The 21,256-nt window shown below is 41.7% G+C and overlaps 1 protein-coding gene across 2 annotated transcripts in view; it reads right to left on the reverse strand.

Annotated features, from left to right (window-relative positions):
- Positions 1–21,256, reverse strand: part of ZZEF1 (zinc finger ZZ-type and EF-hand domain containing 1) — a 140,934-nt gene that overhangs the window by 21,388 nt on the left and 98,290 nt on the right. For both annotated transcript variants that reach the window (XM_044285185.1, XM_044285184.1), the window contains exons 38-47: positions 21,071–21,209; positions 20,836–20,948; positions 18,132–18,409; positions 15,322–15,496; positions 9,698–9,830; positions 7,000–7,196; positions 3,820–3,939; positions 1,893–2,072; positions 1,496–1,596; positions 45–177 (exon numbers count right to left, since the gene is read on the reverse strand). In XM_044285185.1, coding sequence (XP_044141120.1) covers positions 45–177; positions 1,496–1,596; positions 1,893–2,072; positions 3,820–3,939; positions 7,000–7,196; positions 9,698–9,830; positions 15,322–15,496; positions 18,132–18,409; positions 20,836–20,948; positions 21,071–21,209 — 1,569 coding nt within the window. The remainder of the gene's footprint in view (positions 1–44; positions 178–1,495; positions 1,597–1,892; positions 2,073–3,819; positions 3,940–6,999; positions 7,197–9,697; positions 9,831–15,321; positions 15,497–18,131; positions 18,410–20,835; positions 20,949–21,070; positions 21,210–21,256) is intronic.

Genomic DNA, 21,256 nt, shown 5'->3' on the forward strand with positions numbered 1-21,256 from the left:
TGTCATGTGTACAGTATAAAATAAAGCCAAACCAATATACATACCAGACATGGTGGAATAATCATGTCTGTGTCCATCACAGAGAGTTGCGTCTGTAATCTTTCAGACTTCAGAGGCTGCCATTTCCGTGCCATTTTCTTAACTTTTTCATCAATAACAACAGTTTTTCCATCAAATCTTTGAGAAAGAAAAAATAAAAAAAGGGAAACAAATCTGAGCTTTTTGGTTTATTTTTAATACAGCATAGGGAAAGGAATGTTAAACATTTATGTAATATACTTTATTGGGAAAGTCCATCTTCTGTGTTGTACTGAGCACTGAAGACGAATATGTGTGTATATACTGAGGCAGGCTTCCAGCCTACCTCTTATCTCACTGCCCCAGCCCCTGCCTCCCTGTTGTGTCCCTTCCTACGTGACCTGTCCCCAGTGCTAACCCCTGGCAGATCTGTACATGTCTCTCTTAGTTACTCAGTACAGGGAAGAGGGCAGAGATAGGAAAGCCAGGCGAGCTGCAGTGTTCTGCACTGACAGTAAGTGTGCTATGTTACTGTATACTTACTATCAGCGCAAAACGCTACAACCCTCATCCTCTGCCCGTTTTCTCAATGGTAAGTGACGCACTAGAAAGATAGAGGACTGGGGCTGCAGTGTTCTGCACAGACAGTAGGTGTGCTACCTTACTGTATACTTAAGTGCTGGAAGCTTCATACTTCACTCTCTTCTTATGGAACCTGTATGCTTCCCTGTCCAACTGTATCTCATCTTGTATCCAAGCTAGAGCTGGCCAACAGGGTAAAAGAACCTCCTTTCATTGTACAGTTTTCCCCAATAAGCTTATCCTTTCACTATAATATTGTAATCACTTACATATATCATTACATTCACTCATAGAAAGCTTCACTCAATTCCAAAAACTCTTTTGTAGTGCATTAGGCTGCTTTCACACTAGCGTTCGGGTGTCCGCTCGTGAGCTCCGTTTGAAGGGGCTCACGAGCGGACCCGAACGCAGCCGTCCAGCCCTGATGCAGTCTGAATGGAGCGGATCCGCTCAGACTGCATCAGTCTGGCGGCGTTCAGCCTCCGCTCCGCTCGCCTCCGCACGGACAGGCGGACAGCTGAACGCTGCTTGCAGCGTTCGGGTGTCCGCCTGGCCGTGCGGAGGCGTACGGATCCGTCCAGACTTACAATGTAAGTCAATGGGGACGGATCCGTTTGAAGATGCCACAATATGGCTCAATCTTCAGGCGGATCCGTCCCCCATTGACTTTACATTGAAAGTCTGGACGGATCCGTACGAGGTTATTTTCACACTTAGCTTTTATATGCTAAAATAATGCAGACGGATCCGTTCTGAACGGAGCCTCCGTCTGCATTATTATGATCGGATCCGTTCAGAACGGATCCGATCGAACGCTAGTGTGAAAGTAGCCTTACTTTGTCAATGAGTGTATGCGGTAGTAAAAGAATAAGTGAAAAATCCTGAAATATATTACCTTTTGTGAACTTTTTCAAGGAAGGAGTCTATATTCTTCATTTCCATCTCATACATGGCACGGAGGATATGTAAAGGTATGTTGTGAGACTCATGAATTACCTAAAGGTGGTACATACAGTTCATGTAATTCAGAAAACCATAAAGAGCAAGTAACAATTAGGTTTATTTGGAAATATATTTTATTTTTTTACATATTCTTATAGTTTTGTGCTGCAATCTTCATTTCTTTATTCAGATTCAACGGACCTCTCACTGACACATGGTGAGTTTATCGCATTGAACTTGCTCGTGTGTTTCTGGCCTTATACTCCCTGTTTGTTTCAGAGAAAATTTGATGCCAGTTCCCATTAAGAACTTTTGTGACTTTTTTTACTTCTTGGTTTTCACTTTCTTACCTGAAAACATATTTTTGTGGCTTCATCAAGATCTTCGAACGGATTCGTTTTCTGCTGCATTGTATCAACAGATGGAGACTCGAAATCTTCGTCTTGGGCCTGATTCTCAGAATCTGACTGCTCTGTTTCAGACACCAAATGTGTGTCTTTCTTTGATGTATACAGCAATATAGACAGTATCTGCACACACATAAAAAAAGATGCATAAAGCGCCTCCACTAGGTTAGCTTTAAAGGGGTTTTCTGAGATTTAAGTACTGATGAACTATCCTCTGAATAGTTCATCATTCACGTGACTTAGGTGCAGCTTAGCCCCACAGAAGTGAGTAGGGTTGAGCACAATACCAACAACGGCCGCTATCAGAGCTACGGTGCCGTGCTTGGTAAGCTGCGAGAAGGCAGCAGCACCGGTGCCCTCTCAAACAGCTAATTGGCGGGGGTCCCGGGTGTCGAACCCTCACCAGATACTGATGACCTATCCTCAGGATAGGTTATCAGTATTTAAATCTCGGAAAACCCTTTTAATACAGTTTACATATAAAATTTTGCTGATGCATGACATTACTTATACTGATTCTTTGTTATAGTCCATTCTGTGCACAGGCACTGTCACAATTCTGCAGGCTCTAAAGCTCACATGCCCGACAATGGATAGATCCTGACTCTACATAGTGTTTTCTCATGGTGATCTGAAGGTTTTGAGGTTTTCAATTTGCTCTCATATCAGGCTTCTGTGAGAGAGTAGATATACTAGTGGGGTCCGAAGGAGAAAATAATATTTTTTTTTTCCAGGATACCTCCATAGTAATACCTGGCCTAAACTATTTTGTTTAGTGCTGAACTGCATTGTGATAAAGAACTTTCTATGTAGCATGCTTCTTTAAAAAGGACCGTTGACTCTCCTGACTTGTCTGTTTTAATAAGGCTACTTTCACACTAGCGTTTTGGTTTCCATTTGCGAGATCCGTTTCAGGGCTCTCACAAGCAGTCCAAAATGAATCAGTTTTGCCCTAATGTATTCTGAATGGATAAAGATCCGGAGGCAAACGGATCCGTTCTGACACACAATGTAAGTCAATGGGGACGGATCCGTTTTCACTGACAGAATATGGCACAATAGAAAACGGATCAGTCCCCCTTTGACTTTCAATGGTGTTCAAGGCGGATCCGTTTTGGCTATGTTACAGATAATACAAACGGATCCGTTCTCAACGGATGCATGTGGTTGTATTATCTGAACAGAAGCGTTTGTAGAGTTATATAAAAAGATGCTCCACAATTTTTATCACATAGGTAATGCAAGTAGGTACTAAAACAGTCATATCAGGAGAGGAGACTGGTCCTCTTTAATACTAAGTCTAACTGGAATCCGTGATACCAGTAATACACATAAAACGATAGCTGACCAGTCTGACGGTGCCACAACTAGTGATAAGCGAACTTCTGTTTTCAAGTTCAGTGTACAAGGTTCGGGATAGCTAAGAATTCCGTTATGGATTCCGCTACCACCGAACATAACTTATGGCCCGTGGTAGTGGAATCCATAACGGAATTCATAGATAACCCGAACTTGAAAACAGAAGTTCACTCATCCCTAGCCACAACTACTGGAGTCAGACTGGGGTGCTGTATCAAACACATCACATTTTTGGTTACCTATGAGATAAGCAGAACCATGAGTGTTTGTCAACCAAGTGTATGAGCAGCTTATGTGGACAAATGCTATACAAAGGGCGTTGTAGAAGATGTCATAAATAGGGGGTTCTCTAGCTTGTGGGGGCAATCTTAGAAGACGTTGCACAGAAGGAAGTGTATGCCGACGGGAAAAGTTCATGAAGCAGCTCTTACAGGGGTTATTTACATGTATCTAGACCCACCATATACATTATATAACAAAGTATTGTGTGAGTATTCAGAACAAGCATTACCTCTAGATCACGAAGAAGCCATGTTTTACTGAAACCAGTTCCTTTACTACATTTTCGCACCAGTATCTTTAATAGCCCAGAGTGAATAAATGCAGACTGAATTTCTTCAAAATTATGATTCTGCAAATTTAAAATGTTAACATGAGTAAACACATGGATGAAAAAAACTGGATACTTTTTTAATAACTCAGAAATTAAGAATTTAAAAACAAGAATATCGATACTGCGATGTTCATAAAACAAATACATTTTACACTAAGCTGTTAGTACAAGTATTCAAAAAGTAAAATGACAGAATTTCTGTCTGGAAAATATATAGTTTAGGCCACCTTTATATTGTCATTTTTCATTGCCCATAATGAGATGAAAAGTGACTACAGACAGAATATATTGCGATTAGGTAATTCTATAAGCCATGCTGCCCTGACAAAAAGCTACACCTTTACTTCCGCAGCATCTCCACAACATACGGTTTAATGATGATATAGGTCAGTTCATAATTTTAAAGCAAACTTGTCAAGTTGAACATGGTCTCTGAGCTGCAGGCAGCACATTATAGAGCAGGAGGAGCTGAGCAGATTTATAGTTTTGTGGGAAAATATTCAGTACAACTCCTATCATTCCTGCTGATTCTGGGCTTTGAAGTCAAGGATTCGGTCCTATCAGTGATTGACAGCTATCTCTGTGTACACAGTCATAGAGGGAAGGCCATCAGTCACTAACAGGACCGAATCCTTGACTTTAAGGCCAAGAGTGAGCAGGGATGTAAATGAATTAAGCACAACTTATACTGAATATACTATACTATAAAACTGTATATCAATCTGTTCTGTAACACACTGCTGGCCGGTTACACTCCATTTTCAGGGTTTCTTTAAACACTTGCCGGTGAATGTCCTATTGTCTGACGTTTGAGGAAAGTAGCCAATATTGAGTACTTAGAGCTTGCTTTCCAGAAGTACATAAAAAGGGCTTGAACTGCAGAAATCTTTTTGGTTGTTGGCTACCTTATGTGGCCACACACTCCATACACCTCCTAAAGGAGACTTATAAAACCAGATGTCATGAAACATCCATTTTTTTCCCAAAAGGAAAATCATCATGTATCATATAGTATAATTAACTACTACGACCACCACCACTATGGTATATTAAAGAGGACCTTTCATGGGTCCAAACATTGCAAACGAACTATCAGGATATGTAGCGCGGCACCCAGGGATCTCACTGCACTTACTATTATTCCTGGGCGCCGATCCGTTCGCCCGCTGTGGACCCCGGTATATTCTCCAGCTCTGTATGCTAATTGCTAGCATCGGAGCAATGGGGAGGAGACAGGCCTTTTTCTCAAAAGGCATTCCTTCTCCCTGTAGCGCTGTCCAATCAAAGCGCAAAACGTCACAGCTAGGGAGAAAAAAAAAAACAACAACAAACAAACAAAACTCACCTTCTCCCTGGAAGGAACACCCATTGAGAAAAAGGGTAGTCTCCTCCCCATTGCTCCGATGCTAGCAATTGGCATACAGAGTGGGAGAATATACTGGGGGCAACAGCGGGCAAACAGAGCGGCGCCCAGGAATAATAGTAAGTGCAGTGAGATCCCTGGGCGCCGCACTAAATATCCTGATAGTTAGTTTACAATGTTTGGACCCATGAAAGGTCCTCTTTAAAGTGTTTAGCTGTGGATTACAATATTAAAACAGTTGGATTAAAAAATAAAAACTCTTGTAGCTAATCATACAATGGGAGAAATTAATCAAAGCGAGTTTAAAGGGAATCTGTCACCAGCGACCTCCACATCAAACTGTTTGCAAAGCCCTATAGTTGTGGTACAACTGTTTAAAATGCTGCTTTTCTTCTTTTGTTCATCTGAGGCTCTGTTCCAGAGTTATGATACTTTTTCTTAATATGCAAATTAGGCATTTGGAGCTATGAGAGCGTCACCATTGCTCTTCTTGCACCCATGCTCCACTCATTTCTGTGGCCAGATCCTTCATTGGCTGTGTTCCCAGTGCCTGGCCCTGTCAATCAGAGCAGTGAGGGAGGGGCTGTTCACAGGAATGAGTGGAGGTTGGGTGCAACAAGAGCAATGGTGACGCCCTCATTGTTTTAATATGCTAATTAGGCAATTGGTGCAAAGTATCATAACTCTGGAACGGAGCCTCAGATCAACCAAAGAAAGAGAACATTTTAATCAGGTCACCCACAGCTATGTATCTATGCAAACAGTTTAAGAAGTCATGTCACCAGTTTATTCCCTTCCCTTTAAAGTACCCATGTACCAATAAACAACTTTGCATAAATCAATAGTACAAGTGAAGGCAATAAACTTAGCATGTTTTCATAACCTATAATACACTTTCTACACTCAGAATCCGCTTTTCCTTCCCCTGCCTCCTGAACTGTTTATTCACTCTGAACTCACTGATAAAACCATACACAGTAGGCAGAGATGAAGACAGATTTTCAGCACTGAGAGATCAGGTTACATATGCTCCCCAAAGAAGTCTGTGGGGCGAATAAGGTAGAAACATGATATTTACCGAAAAGAACACAGATATTCTGCTCCCCTATCACACACACATGCATCAACAGCATGGAGGACATGTTACAGCAGTAATGAACAGTGTAGCTGTGCATCCAGCAACATTTCGGGGTCTTTCTATGCCTTTCTTCCTCGGCAGCTGCTCCTGCCCCTCCTTCCCTCTCCACAAACTTCTATGGACATTAGCTGTAACTAGACCCCCTCAGTGAAGCTTAAAATATGTCTCGTATGGACAGAGTTTATCGGTGACCAACAGCAAACGATCAGTGCAGGAAAAAAAAAAAAAGTCGTTGTCGGATTAGTGGGGAAAAGTAGACTTTTTATCTAATCAGATATATTAAGGTTTCTTTTATATCTCTGCTTGTACTATTGATTTATGGAACATTGTTTATAACTGGAGTTCCAATTTAAGGAGAAAGTGTCCATGGCAGCCAACCAGATTCCAGTTCTCATTTTTACGTGCTTTTCTTTGAAAAAAATAGAGGGCAAATGATCGATTTTTACTTTGTATGAGTATAATAAAGCTCCTATAGATCTCAAAAAGTCTAAATCCAGTAAAGTGTTATCACTCATTTGAAATATCCTCATTTGGCAGGTTTACATATACAAGTTGAACCAGCATCCTTCAGGGTTACCTTAAGAGTTTTATATAATCCCTTTAGAGCCAGTGACAGGACCCATGTAGCTTCCACCGCCTCCACACAGCTGTTGTCCAGATTCAACTGCAGGAGGTGGCGGGAAATGGAGGCAAAGTGTTGAAGATACTTCTTGACATTTCTTTGGGTAAACTGCCCATCATAGTCAGTGTTATGTACCAGTTGATAATCTTTCACTGGGATGAGAGAGTGACAGTAATTGTAAAGACTTTGAGATACAACAGCTAGTAAGTATTAGTTCTCCTCTTTTTTATGTAAATTTAAAGTGGTTTTCTGGGAAGTAAAATATTGAGGACCTATCCTCAGGATAGACCCTCAGTATCTGAACAGTGGGTTTCTGAAACCCAGCACCACCAGAGATCAGCTGTTTGAAAAAGCCTCAGCGATGTGGGTGGCACCGTGGTCTCGTGGCTCACCAAGCAAAGCACGGTACATTGTAAAGCGGCTGTGCTTGGTATGGAACCGAGATGTGCCTAGGCTATGTGGCTCATAAAAGTGACGTCATCGGCCAAGGAGCAGCGCTACCTCTTCAAACAGCTGAATAGTAGAGTTGTGCCAGAAGTTAGACCCCACCGGTCATATACTTTACCTATGCGGAGGATAGGTCATCAATATTTTACTCCTGGAAACCATTTTAATGCATAGGTTCACTTTTAGTGAGCTAAGAGGACACCTATACTTCGGAAACTGAATATTAAGCATAAAAAGTATAATAAACACATATCTGCCCTCTTCAGGGTATCACTACTCCTGGCATGTCTGTTTTAGCAAATATTTGTATTTCACATAATCTAAAAATTTGACAGGATACTTTTTCTATGTTGCCCTGTTCCTCTGCTATTCCTACTACACATTTATGAACAAATTGCCAACGGGGTGTCACTACACGCACTCACACTGTTCAATCAGCACTGCAAGTTCAGACTATGTTGGGGACACACCCAGATGGCAATTCATTTATTTCATCTTACTGCAGAATGAGACTGGGATAATCAGTTTTTAATAAGCCCCCCCACATCTAACAAAGTTTATTTTTAACCAAATTATAGATTTTTCCTTAATCTGAGTAAAACTTTATACTATAACAAGACTTAATTATAGGAAAACATTGACTGATGTAATGTTCAGGATCAGACAGATGTCCCAACACTCATCTACTTAACCCATAATCTAAATCCAATGATACACAAATACCCCTCCCCTCCCCCCTAATAGTGTTTTTTACTAAAGAGGTTTTGACTACAGGAGAGATTTATTAAACTGTCATTAAGGAAAACTGGCTCAGATTCCACCTTTCATTTCCTAAAGGAGCTCTGAAAAATGAAAGGTGGACTGTGATTGGTTGCTACGGGCAAGTAAGAAAGTTTATGACAGTTTTAATAAATCTGCCCCACTGAGTACACCACAGTTTTACCTTAACTCTTAGTAATGGAAAAATATAAAACGCTCTCCAAATTTAAAAGCTTGAATCTCCATATGGGTTAAATCTTGTAGCTGCCTCATTGGGTCTATTATTGCAAGTAAAATCTCAATAGAAGAACCCAACAGTAAAAATAGCAAATCATTTTTGTATTTATTTTATTTACATAGTGCTGACATATTCCACAGCGCTGTACAGACATTATTACTCTTTATTAAGGTAAATTTCTTTCTAAACTCAGAGCCTTAGAGAATAACTTTATTCCATATAATTGTTAAAAGCGAAGGTGCCAGCAAGATATGGCGTCTGGCTTCTTGATGTGACAAACCTAATCGCACTGCAACTAAGTGTGCCACTATTTAGACACATTTTAGTCACAATTCAGGAGTGCTGATCTGGGCTGTTTAACCCCTCACGCCACATTTAAGCGGTTACAGAGGGAGTGGACTCCCTCTTTACCCCATCGGCACACTGCAAATGAGATTGCAGCATGCTGACGTCAGTGCAGGGAGGCTGGGACCTAGAGAATGCCTCAGGTCTGCCTCCAGCATTTCCCAGCAGGCTGTGCCTCTCTGGCTCAGTCTGCTGGTGAATATCAGTATAGCAATGACATTAAAATGCATGGCACTATAGGAATAGTGCAATGTATTTCAGAAAAGTGCCTATTAAAATGGTTTAAAAAAAAAAGGAAAAAATTCCAAGTTAAAAATACACTTTTTCCATTGAAAAAAAGCTTTTCAATGGAAAAAATTGCAAAAATAAGATCTCCACATATTTGGTATTGCCAAATACAGAACGATCCATACTAAACAATAATTATGCAATTTATTCTGTACGGTAAATGATGTTAAAAAACAAACAAAAAGAAACTATAAACAAATGACAGATTAGCTTTTTTGCTTAGTTGTCACCACAAGAAACAAAATAAAAAGCTATAAAAAAGTGTTATGTACCCCAAAAAGATAGCAATGAAAACTACAAGTCGTCTCGCAAAAATCAAGCCCTTAGACAGCTCTGGGGGCGGATCCCCTTGCTTTTAACAATTATATAGCATAAAAATGTTTGTTTTCTTTTTAACGTTTCTCTAAGACAGTGAGTTTATTGCTTTAGGAACGTGTATCTTCATTATCTTCCATCCGACTGAATAAATGTCTTTCTAATGGAAGTCAGATGACCTCTTTGGGGGAAAATAAGGAACAATAGCGCAAAAACTAGGTGACACACAGCGGTCATTATCATGTGTTATACCATACTTACCGGTTTTGCGTTTTCTTGTTTTGATGTCAACAATCGCAGCTTTATTTTTCTCAGTGAAGTGCTTTAATATAATCACATCATGGGGCTCTTTGGCATTATCTATATATACAGAGTGTGTTCCCATACATAGTACCTGCAGGCAAAATCATACTATGCATAAAAACAAATACTTTATAGAGACATCTGGCAGAGAGGCATGGAAAAATTACAGATAAAGCAGATCCCACGACTCCCCTTATTATAAAGCCTCCTTTACTTTAGAATATGTGCAGCAATTTCATGACAACTTTAACCCTTTCATGACCAAGGGTCATTGATGCCCCAATGTCCAGGTCAAAATTTTCAAATCTGACATGCGTCACTTTATGTGGTAATAGCTTTGGAACACTTTTACTTATCCAGGCCATTCTGAGATTGTTTTCTCGTGACACATTGTACTTCATGATAGTCATATATTTGAGTCAATAAATTTCACCTTTATTTAGGAAAAAATCCCAAATTTACCAAAAATGTGGAAAAATTCAAAATTTTCCAAATTTCAATTTCTCTGCTTCTAAAACAGAAAGTGATACCTAATAAAATATTTATTACTTAACATTCCCCATATGTCTATTTTATGTTGGCATCATTTTGGAAATGTCATTTTATTTTTTTAGGACGTTAGAAGGCTTAGAAGTTTAGAAGCAATTCTTATAATTTTTATGAAAATTTCCAAAACCCACTTTTTAAAGGACCAGTTCAGGTCTGAAGTCACTTTGTGGGGCTTACATAGTGGAAACCCCCATAAATGACCCCATTGTAGAAACTACACCCCTAAAGTTACTCAAAACTGATTTTAAAAACTTTGTTAACCCTTTAGGCGTTCCACAAGAATTAAAGGAAAATGGAGATGAAATTTCAAAATTTCACATTTTTGGCAGATTTTCCATTTTATATATTTTTTTTCTTTAACACATTGAGAGTTAACAGCCAAACAAAACTCATAATTTATTACCCTGATTCCGCGGTTTACATAAACACCCCACATGTGGTCGTAAACTGCTGTACGGGCACACGGCAGGCGCAGAAGGAAAGGAATGCCATATGGTTTTTGGAAGGTAAATTGTGCTGGATTGGTTTTCTGAACGCCATATGTTTTTTATTTTTGTGCCGATCGTCTTGTGCAGGGGCTCGTTTTTTGCAGAAAGTGTTGAGGTTTTTATTGGTACCATTTTTGGGTACATAGGATTTTTTGATCATTCATTATTACACTTTATGTGGCAAGGTGACCCAAAAATTGGCAGTTTTGGAACAGTTTTCATTTATTTATTTTTACAGCGTTCATCTGAGGAGTTAGGTCATGTGATAGTTTTATAGAGAAGATCGTTACGGACGTGGCAATACCTAATATGTATACTTTTTCTTATTTATTTAAGTTTTACACGATAATAGCATTTTTGAAACCCAAAAAATGATGTTTTAGTGTCTCTATAGTCTGAGAGCCATAGCTTTTTTATTTTTTGGGCGATTGTCTTAAATAGGGTATCATTTTTTGCGGGACGAGGTGACGGTTTGATTGGTACTATTTTGGGGGTCATACGCCTTTTTGATCGCTTGCTGTTGCACTTTTTGTGATGTAAGGTGACAAATATAGCTTTTTTGGCAGAGTTTTTTTAATTTTAATTTTATGGTGTTTATCGGACGGGGTCTATCATGTGATATATTTATAGAGATGGTCGTTACGGACGCGGCGACACCTAATATGTGTATTTTATTTTATTTTTTCATTTTTTTATAGGAAAAGGCAATTTCTTTTTTCTAATTTACATTTTTATTTATTTATTTATTTTTACTTTTATTATTTTCACTTTTTTTTTTATCAGTTCCCTCTTGGATCTTGAAGATCCAGTGGGGCTGATAGTTGTACTATACTTTGCAATGCTCTTGCATTGCAAAGTATAGTACTTCCAGATTGCCTGTAGGTGGCAGCACTGGACGCCTTTGCCATGGCAACCAGACGCTTTTGCAAAGCGTCCGGTTGCCATGGCAACCATCGGGTGCTGCAATCACAGCGCTGCAGCCCCGATGGTGGAGAGAGGGAGCTCCCTCCCTCTGTTAACCCCATGGATGCCGCAACCGCGGCATCTATAGGGGTTACAGGAGAGTGTCAGCATAGAGCTGACACTCTCTGCTGATGGCGGCGGCTCAGTAATTGAGCCGCCGCCATCGCACACAGCAGGGGGATCGGGGGGGGGGGCAGCGCAGGAAAGAGGGGGGTTCCGGGAGGCTGCCCATAATATCGAGGGAGGCGGGCAGGAGAGCGGCTTGAAAATTAATGCAGGGGGCGGGGAGGCGGCGGACCGCATAAGTGCATGGGCACAGATCAGCGGGGCACAGATGAGGGGGCACAGATCTGCACTAAGTGCTTGGAGGGGCACAAATCGGGGAGCATGAGGTACACTATCTGCTTTCAGACTCTGATCTGCAGAGCGCAGATCAGAGCCTGAAACCGGCATTTAACACTGCCGCGATCCGATTGGTTAGTCTGCACAGACTAACCAATCGGATCGATTGCCGGCAAGGGGCCACTCTGATTGGTCCCTTGCCGGCATTACTGCACTGTATGCTGTCCGTGACAGCATACAGGGCAGGGGCAGAAGCTTTAATCCAAGCGCTTTGCAGCGCTTGGATTAAAGAGCTGCCAGAACGTTTATATACGTGGTAGCTGCACGGGGTATGTGCAGCTATCACGTATATATACAGATTGCAGACGTGAAGGGGTTAAAAGGGGTTTTCGGAACCTCAGAAACCCACCTTAATTGCACGAGTCCCCTGTAGAAGAAAGTTTGTGATATACTTCCCACCTTGAAGTTGAATGGAACAGCCGTTTAGAAATCCAGTCACATCCGTCAGTATCCGTCAAATAGAAGTTCAATGGCAGGAGATTGGTGCTTGCTCCAATTCACCTTTTCTGACGTAAGGTGGAAGTCCAGCAATACAAATAGCAAGCTTATACTAAGACGGGGTATCAGCGTGTAAAAACAATCAGTCCAGCATGGGTACCCTGTTCATTCATTAAATAACTAAATTTAATAGGAAGTTTAAGAATTTACATATACACAGACATATACAATTCTATGCAATAGATCCACGCAGAGGCCAGAGAGTGTGAGTTAATACCTAAGGTAAAGGTATATAGAGCGGGAGGCCGGGGAAGAGTATCCCTAGCATTGATTCCCTGAACTGGTCCTCTGCCCAGGGACGTCTCCTGGTGGTGGGGGCGCCCTGTCCACGTGCCTAATCTCCAGCTCCTGACTGTCCCTGGTGAGGTGAGTGGTGGAGTGAGAAGATATGCGTGGTATCTAAATGGAAAACTAGCACAGATAGGCTATCTGTGCTAGTTTTCCATTTAGATACCACGCATATCTTCTCACTCCACCACTCACCTCACCAGGGACAGTCAGGAGCTGGAGATTAGGCACGTGGACAGGGCGCCCCCACCACCAGGAGACGTCCCTGGGCAGAGGACCAGTTCAGGGAATCAATGCTAGGGATACTCTTCCCCGGCCTCCCGCTCTATATACCTTTACCTTAGGTATTAACTCACACTCTGGCCTCTGCGTGGATCTATTGCATAGAACTGTATATGTCTGTGTATATGTAAATTCTTAAACTTCCTATTAAATTTAGTTATTTAATGAATGAACAGGGTACCCATGCTTTTCTGACGTAAGGTCAGAAATTAAAAACTTCATACAGTAGAAGGACAGCACTTGATGAATTTAATGCAATTAAGTTTGTAAGTAACGTAAGTTTGTAAGTGTGTAATTTTCATCCAACAGTATGCAAATCTCACAATGCCATCCAGGAAGATACATTAACTTGACAAAGGGCACTGAACACCCGAAACGTTGCAGCAACACATATATAACTAATGCAAACTGGTGGCGAAAGAAAATGAATAATAAAATAACATAACTGCTTCAAATTCACAGAGTGCTGTCCTTTTACTGTAGTGAATCCAGTCAAGTGGTGTGTCTCCTCTGAAAATACTGCTTCCACTGACACGTCCTTTCCGACTATAGATGTAATGTAATGTCACTTCACAGCCCAGGACGGGGAAGTACTGTGACCGGGGTCAGAACCTCTCACTAGAGCATGTGCAAACTCCTGAATCCACCTCACTGGCGAATGCGCAAGGGAGAGGAAACGTTCACAGAACCTCCACTGTCATGGCCTGTGGAAGTGACATCCCGTACATAGACCATGCCAGAAACCTGAAAAAGAACATGGCATAAGCAAAAGTTTAAAAAGGGGTTCTTCATGTGACAGAGTTCCTGAGTGGCCGATCCACGCAATTTGATATATTACAAACTTTCTTCGACAGGCAAGTTATGTGTGATTAAAGGGGTTCTGCAGTTTAACTGATTATCTATCCTCTGGATAGATCATCAGCATCTGACCGGCGGGGGTCCGACCCTCGCCGATCAGCTGTTTGAGAAGGCATTCAAGTGAACAGAGCTTAGCCCCGCCCAGGCCAGTTGATTCTAGTCGTGACGTCACTGGGCCAGCGGTAATCAGCGAGAAGGCCGCAGCGCTGCTGGAGCACCGCTGCCTTCTCAAACAGCTGATCGGCGGGAGTCCCGGGTGTCGGACCCCCGCAGGTCAGATGCTGATGATCTATCCAGAGGATAGATCATCAGTTAAAACAAACTGCAGAACCCCTTTAAGGTTTTTTTTGGGCCCACAAGGTCCTGGAAAACCCCTTTAGGCTACTTACATTTTATAATAATTTTGTTGCTGCTGCCACAGAGTGAATGCAACCAAGAGGCTAACACTGAAGATAATAGGGTCAGCGCTGCCCTGAAGTACTGACATGCACTGTTATGACCACAAGTCCACTTCTACTTTAGCAAAGTAACATAACCATTACAACCATTTTAATGCTCCAAAAAATAAACTTCCTTACGGTCTGTGTATATAGTTCCTTTGTGGATCGACGTGTCTCTGTTCAAAGAATATTTTTTAATGCATTGAATAAGAAAAAGATTGTGGAGGTGCACAATCGATTTAATACCTTAGCCTTTTGGGAGATATCAGTTGCTGACTATATCTACAAGGATATTAATGATTTCACAACAATTATACAGAACGGTAATCAATTTAAGTGATAACTGACATATGGACAAGTTACTGGTTAGGGACAAATACAAAAATCCCACCTAACTGTAAAAGATAGAGAGGTTTTCCCATAAACAATATTTATCATCTATCCAAAGGATTGGTGAAAAATGCATGATTTCTGGGGGTCCAACCATTGGGACCTCCACTGATCACCAGAAAGGGGGATTCTCGGGTCCCCTGTGTGAATGGAGCAGTAATGTGCATGTGTGGCAACTGCTCCATTAACTTCCATGGACTGCAGAGTACAGCCCTAAGATATCTCAGTCAGTCCCATAGAAGTAAATGGTGCAGTGGTTATGCTACATTCATACATTTATATTCTTGTGACTGGTGGGGTTCCAGCGGTGGGATCCCCACCCATCATACATTTATAACTTATCCTGTGGAAAGGTAATATCGATGTTAATAGCAACGCATCTAAAGTATGTTTTGCATACAAAATGCTTCTGGTGATGTCTTACCTCTGGGAACCCAACCAAGACTAATAATGTAAAGATATTTGAGTTTTTTAGCTGGTGAGGCAGTTGTTCCATACAGTGATCTGTGAAGGCCGTCATCACTTTGTGCCATTTTGGAGAGTTGTGTAACTCTCTCAGGATATCAGACATGGTGCAAGCCCAATCAAGACCAACTTTGCTATAGAAAAATACAAAAATACACTTAAAATGTGTTTCATACACAAGAATTATTATTGATGCAAGCCAATCTCCTGCAATCAACTCTGCGCTTCCTGCTTCCCTGACCCCCTTTGATCAACTAATATTCTAAGGCTACTTTCACACTCACGTTTGGTGCGGATCCGTCATGGATCTGCACAAACGCATCTGTTCAGATAATACAACCGCATGCATCCGTTTAGAACAGATCCATTTGTATTATCTTTAACATAGCCAAAACGGATCAGTCTTGAACACCATTGAAAGTCAATAGAGGACGGATTAGTTTTCTATTGTGCCAGATTGTGTCATAGAAAGCGGATCTGTCCCCATTGACTTACATTGTGGAGCAGGACGGATCCGTTTGGCTCTGTTTCGTCAGACGGACACCAAAACGCTGTCCGCCTCCAAAGCGGAAAGGAGGCGAACGGAGCCAAACTGATGCATTCTGAGCGGGCACCTCCAGGGAAGTGTCATTACATGGCACCCATTTAAACAACTAGGTGACCATGTAATACAAGACCACACCCATTGACTTTCAATGTAAGTCAGGACGGATCCGTTTTGACTTAGACTTTTTTTTTAAAAGAATAATGCAAACGGATCCGTTCTGAACGGATACAAGCGTTTGCATTATAGGTGTGGATCCGTCTGTGCCGATACCAGACTGATCCGCATCTAACGCAGGTGTGAAAGTAGCCTTATTAAGTTATTACGCGAAGTCTCACGAGACTTCGCAAAGTAATACTTTTGGCTTATCTGAGCCAATACGCTCCGTACAGTATTTAAACAAACTTTTATGTGAATCGACTTTGGATTTTTCATCTGAAGTTGATTCGCTTATCCCTATTTAGCATATTAAGTAGGGATCGACCGATATAGATTTTTTAGGGCCGATACCGATAATTTGTGAACTTTCAGGCCGATAGCCGATAATTTATACCAATATTCTGGGAATTTTCATTTTTGAAAAAAAAAAAAAAAATTCCTACACAAATCTGCTGAAAATTAATGTTTATTGTTAATGTGTATTTTTTTTTTTTGTAAATCTTTTTTTTCCATTTATACTTATTTTTTTAACTTATTTTTTGTTTTTCTAACTTTTAGCCCCCTTAGGGACTAGAACCCTTGTCCTATTCACCCTGATAGATCTCTATCAGGGTGAATAGGAGCTCTCACTGTCCCTGCTGCCCTGTGCTTTGTGCACACAGCAGCATGGAGCTTATCATGGCAGCCAGGGCTTCAATAGTGTCCTGGCTGCCATGGTAACCGATCGGAGCCCCAGGCTTACACTGCTGGGGCTCCGATCGGAGGAGCAGGGGAGAGGGGATCCGCTACACCACCAATGATTAATACAGGGGGGGGGGGCTTGGGTGGGGGGGCGCACTGCGCCACCAATGTTTTTAATGTGGGGGTGGGGGGCGCACTGCGCCACCAATGATTAATATACTGGGGGGCGCACTGCGCCACCAATGATTAATATACTGGGGGGCTTGGGGGGGGGGGCGCACTGTGCCACCAATGAGTAATATACTGAGGGGCGCACTGCGCCACCAATGAAGTTAAGTCTCTCATTTATTCATATACAGGAGGCGGGAGCTGGCTGCAGAATAACATAGCCGGCTCCCGACCTCTATGAGCAGTAGCTGCGATCTGCGGCACCTGAGGGGTTAACCGAGGATCGCAGCTACAGCTCATAGAGGTCGGGAGCCGGTTATGTGATCCTGCAGCTCCCGCCTCCTGTTCAATTTGAATGAATGAGAGATTTCTCTTCATTGGTGGCGCAGTGGCCACAGCCCCTCCCCTTCTCTTGTCCCCTGTCCTCCCATTGGCTGCAGCAGCAGCACAGGGGGAGGGAGACACTGCTCCTTCTCCCCTGTGCTGCTGCTGAGGGAACACGGAGAGCGCTGACAGCAGCGCGATCTGTGTTCCCAGTACGTTATCGGTATACCGGCAAAATAAATGCCGATACTGATAACCGTCAAAATCCTCAATATCGGCCAAACCGATAATCGGTCGATCCCTAATATTAAGGCAGACTATACACGAGTAAGCTATTAGCCCAACAAGTAAAACTCCCCTAGACATCAAACGTTTCCACTAACTACACAAGTCCAGTTTGCTTAAAAAAGAACCCGTAAACTATGCTGAAATGTGTTTTAGTAACCACTCGCTTTGCCCCTGAAATAATTCTGGAGCATCTTTTCATATAACTCTATGTTGTGCCATTCCTCCACTACTCCTTCTAGAAGTTTATGAGTGAATTTCTAGCAGCCTACAATAAAGATCCAATTGGGGGTTACCAGTTGGGGGAAGGGGGGAGAGGTGTCCATGCACAGTCTGACACTATCCAATCAGTGGCAGCCATGCAGACTGTGCAGAGACACCCCCAACTGGACCTTTATTTCAGGCGTCTCGCAATCCATTCATAAACCTCTGTAGGCATAACAGAGTTACATGAAAAGATGCTGTAGAATTGGTATTACATTGGGAAAGCAAGGAGTTACAAGAGAGGCGACAGCATGCTTGTAGTGCTGCTCACAAATATTTTGTTGTTTTTATTTCACACTAAACGATATCATGCAAATGCTTATCAGAAAATGTAAGAAACAAACCTGTCCAGACACATAGCTCCTAGGCTGAAAAGCAGTTGAGTGGTTATCCACCCAGCTGGAACAGAACTCCCATCAGCTGCAGCCTGCTCACTGTGCTTCAGAGACAGAACCTTCTTCACTGCGCTATCCACCTCGCAAGGGTTTAGCCGAAGAATTAACTGTGCCAGAAGGCCCAAGGTTAAATGGTAGGATTCGTTTAAATGGCCAGCGTTGGATATAACAACTTGAAACATCAGTGGCAACACTTGCTGAAGATTCGCTAAGGAGCCGCCTGTGTCCTGGAATACAAAATGTAAAACTGTAGTAAGAACAGTTCACATAGAGATCATAGTGAAATTTTGTAAGAAAGCTTCCTGCTTGATGGCACATCTAAATGTTCCAGAAAAATACACTGTAAATTATGATGCAAATTCTGCAGAAAAATCCAAATGGTTCAGTTGTGGATTCTGCATTGAAAGGTGTGAAGCCCCCCTTTAGCTAATTGACATCCACATCTAAAGAATATTAGCTGCCACCACTCGTCATACTAAGTGGCCACCACAGCGCCGATGCCGTCGCCTCATCAGCCGAGGCGTACGGCACTTACATTGTCTGTGTACTGTCCGTCTTGTGCTTAACCTAGCCACTGATGAGCATTTGTGTGGCGAAATGTCAAGCTTAAAATAGGGTTTAGAGTACAGACTCTGCGCATCCTTATGTGATTTATAAATGGCAGACAGCCGTTCATTAGGTCAGTCTGGACCATTGACTGCTTGAATACAGGGGATATATAGGGACTAGCAATATGTTACTGGGGGAGTCAGTGAAAATTACCCACGGAATGCTGTCAGATCCCTTCCCCCCAGCTCGACATAGTCTATCTGTATACTGATATGGTACCGCTACATAGCGTGATATTAGCCTGTGAATATACTGCGCTACAGCATTTCCTACAGGAATTATATCAGCTTTAGGGTACAATCATTTACACAGCGATTTGAATGTACATGTGGTTGGTCACTAACTAGTACAGCCACTGTGTTCTCACCAGAGACGCAATGTTACAGATACTGGTGGGTTTTGGTTGCATCCTAAAAATCATTTAGTGACCAAGCACATTTCTATGTGTATATGTGTATTTAGGGATTCACACTTCTTCCCTTATTTTAGTGCATATCCAATAAAACAATGAAGTTTAACTTTACCCACAACGTTTCTCTTAGCTGTGACCCTATACTAAGTGGACAAGATACCTTAGGTAACCCACATTTACCCACTCCTTACCACTACCCTCCCTAGCACTCACCTCTGATGTCAGGACTGAGGCTGGTGTTTATGCTAATGGCCTTTACGACCATGCCGTCATAATGTCTCACACGTTTGCATATCAAACATGGAGGGGTTAGAGACAGAAGGTGGTGTGTTCTTTATTTACCACCTCTTCCACCCAATTGAGGTGACGTTCACATAGGTGATGCCGATGGATGGCCTAATTTTAATCCTGAGCAGCACACGGCCAAGTTCTAAATTAGGACCAGTATTTCTTTGGTCAATCTTCATCGGTATGGTTTTTGATACATAACCCCCTACTGCTATTCATGGCATCTTCTACCTGACCTTTTGAATGGTTTCACCAGGCTTAGGGGCGCTGAGGACATCTCAAATGCTAGGATAGTGTTTATGATGGGTAACATATTTTCTGAATGAAGTTGTTCTGCAACCCTGGTTTTGTGTAGACAGACCCTTGTGTTCTGTTTTGGGGAATAAGGCGTCAATGATTTTATGGCCTTCGAGTTCATGAAATGTAAAGGGGAGAAATATCGGACATAGTTGAAGGATGTACAGTCTGAGTGGAACTGATGACCCATAATTAATTAAAAAAAAACAAAAAAAAACAGGGAATACGTAAATAATATCTACAATCGGAGTAACTCGTGTGCATTGGAAGTGGGTTAAAAATGATTTGTCTCTTATTGGTCTATGAGAAACCTGGAATGAGGGTGGGAGTCGCCCGCCGCCTCTGCGGCACCCGTGGCCAGGCATAGAGGGGAAGGGGGGGGGGGGGGGGGGGGATAGGATTGTTTGATATGGGAGGTGGGAGACTAGTACTACTTCGGGGTGTCTTGTATTTTTATATGTTGATTGACCCATTAGGTTATTGCTTTATGTTAGAACCCCCGCAGTATGCACGTAATTGGGGGCAGGTACCAAGAAATGTAAAATACATTTATATGTGCTATGCTCCTTCTGTCTTATATATTTGTATATTGTTCTTGTTCAAAGAAAATTAATAAAGATATTTAAAAAAAATAATAATATATTTTATGGCCTGATACAAAAATGTCAGTTTTTTTTCTCCTACTCCGATATCTACAAATTATTTTGCTACCTATACCGAATTGACACACTGCAGATTTGAAATTTGTGCAACCAGTTGTGCAGGTCAGTTTCTGCATGGAATTTGTTTTTAGCGGGATTTAGATAAGATCAGCAAATGTGTTCCACTGTGGATTTTCCACCCACAAAACCAGATGGAAAATCCTCAGCATTTCCACTGTGAACATACTCTTTTTTTTTTTTACTAGGTTTCTTCTCGGAACACATTCTAGTGAATAAAACAGCTGCACTACCAGGCACTACCACAGGGACAAGAGTTTTCTGAGAAAAAAAACAACCCCCCTTTTTTTAATCTTACATAAATCTTGAATAAAAAAAAAGGTCTTACAGATTTTAAAGGAGGCAGCATGGCAGCTATCAGTCCTAAAATACGTTCCTGAGAGCATTCAGCAAAGACTTGGTCAGGGCTTGGGATTACAACCTTCTTGGAGTCTCCAGCAACTGCACAGAAAATAAAAAAATATATATAAACATTTCTATGAATTAATTTTACAAATACCATTATCAGAACAGATGCAGATAGGAAGAAAAATGCCTCAAAACAAGGGCATAAAGTATCTTACAAAGACATTGCTCGTTAGGGTGTTCGGCATCATCTTCATCATAACTGGACTCTTTCGAGGACACATCCTTTGCTTGGTGTCCATCTTGACATTGTGCCTTGTTGAGGATAGGTATAGGTGTGTCTATATCCCCTTTGCTCTAGAGAAAGAAAACACAAAAGTGAACAATTACCATTCCTATCAATA

Source organism: Bufo gargarizans, chromosome 3 (assembly GCF_014858855.1).
Source record: "Bufo gargarizans isolate SCDJY-AF-19 chromosome 3, ASM1485885v1, whole genome shotgun sequence".
Classification (NCBI taxonomy): Eukaryota; Metazoa; Chordata; class Amphibia; order Anura; family Bufonidae; genus Bufo; species Bufo gargarizans.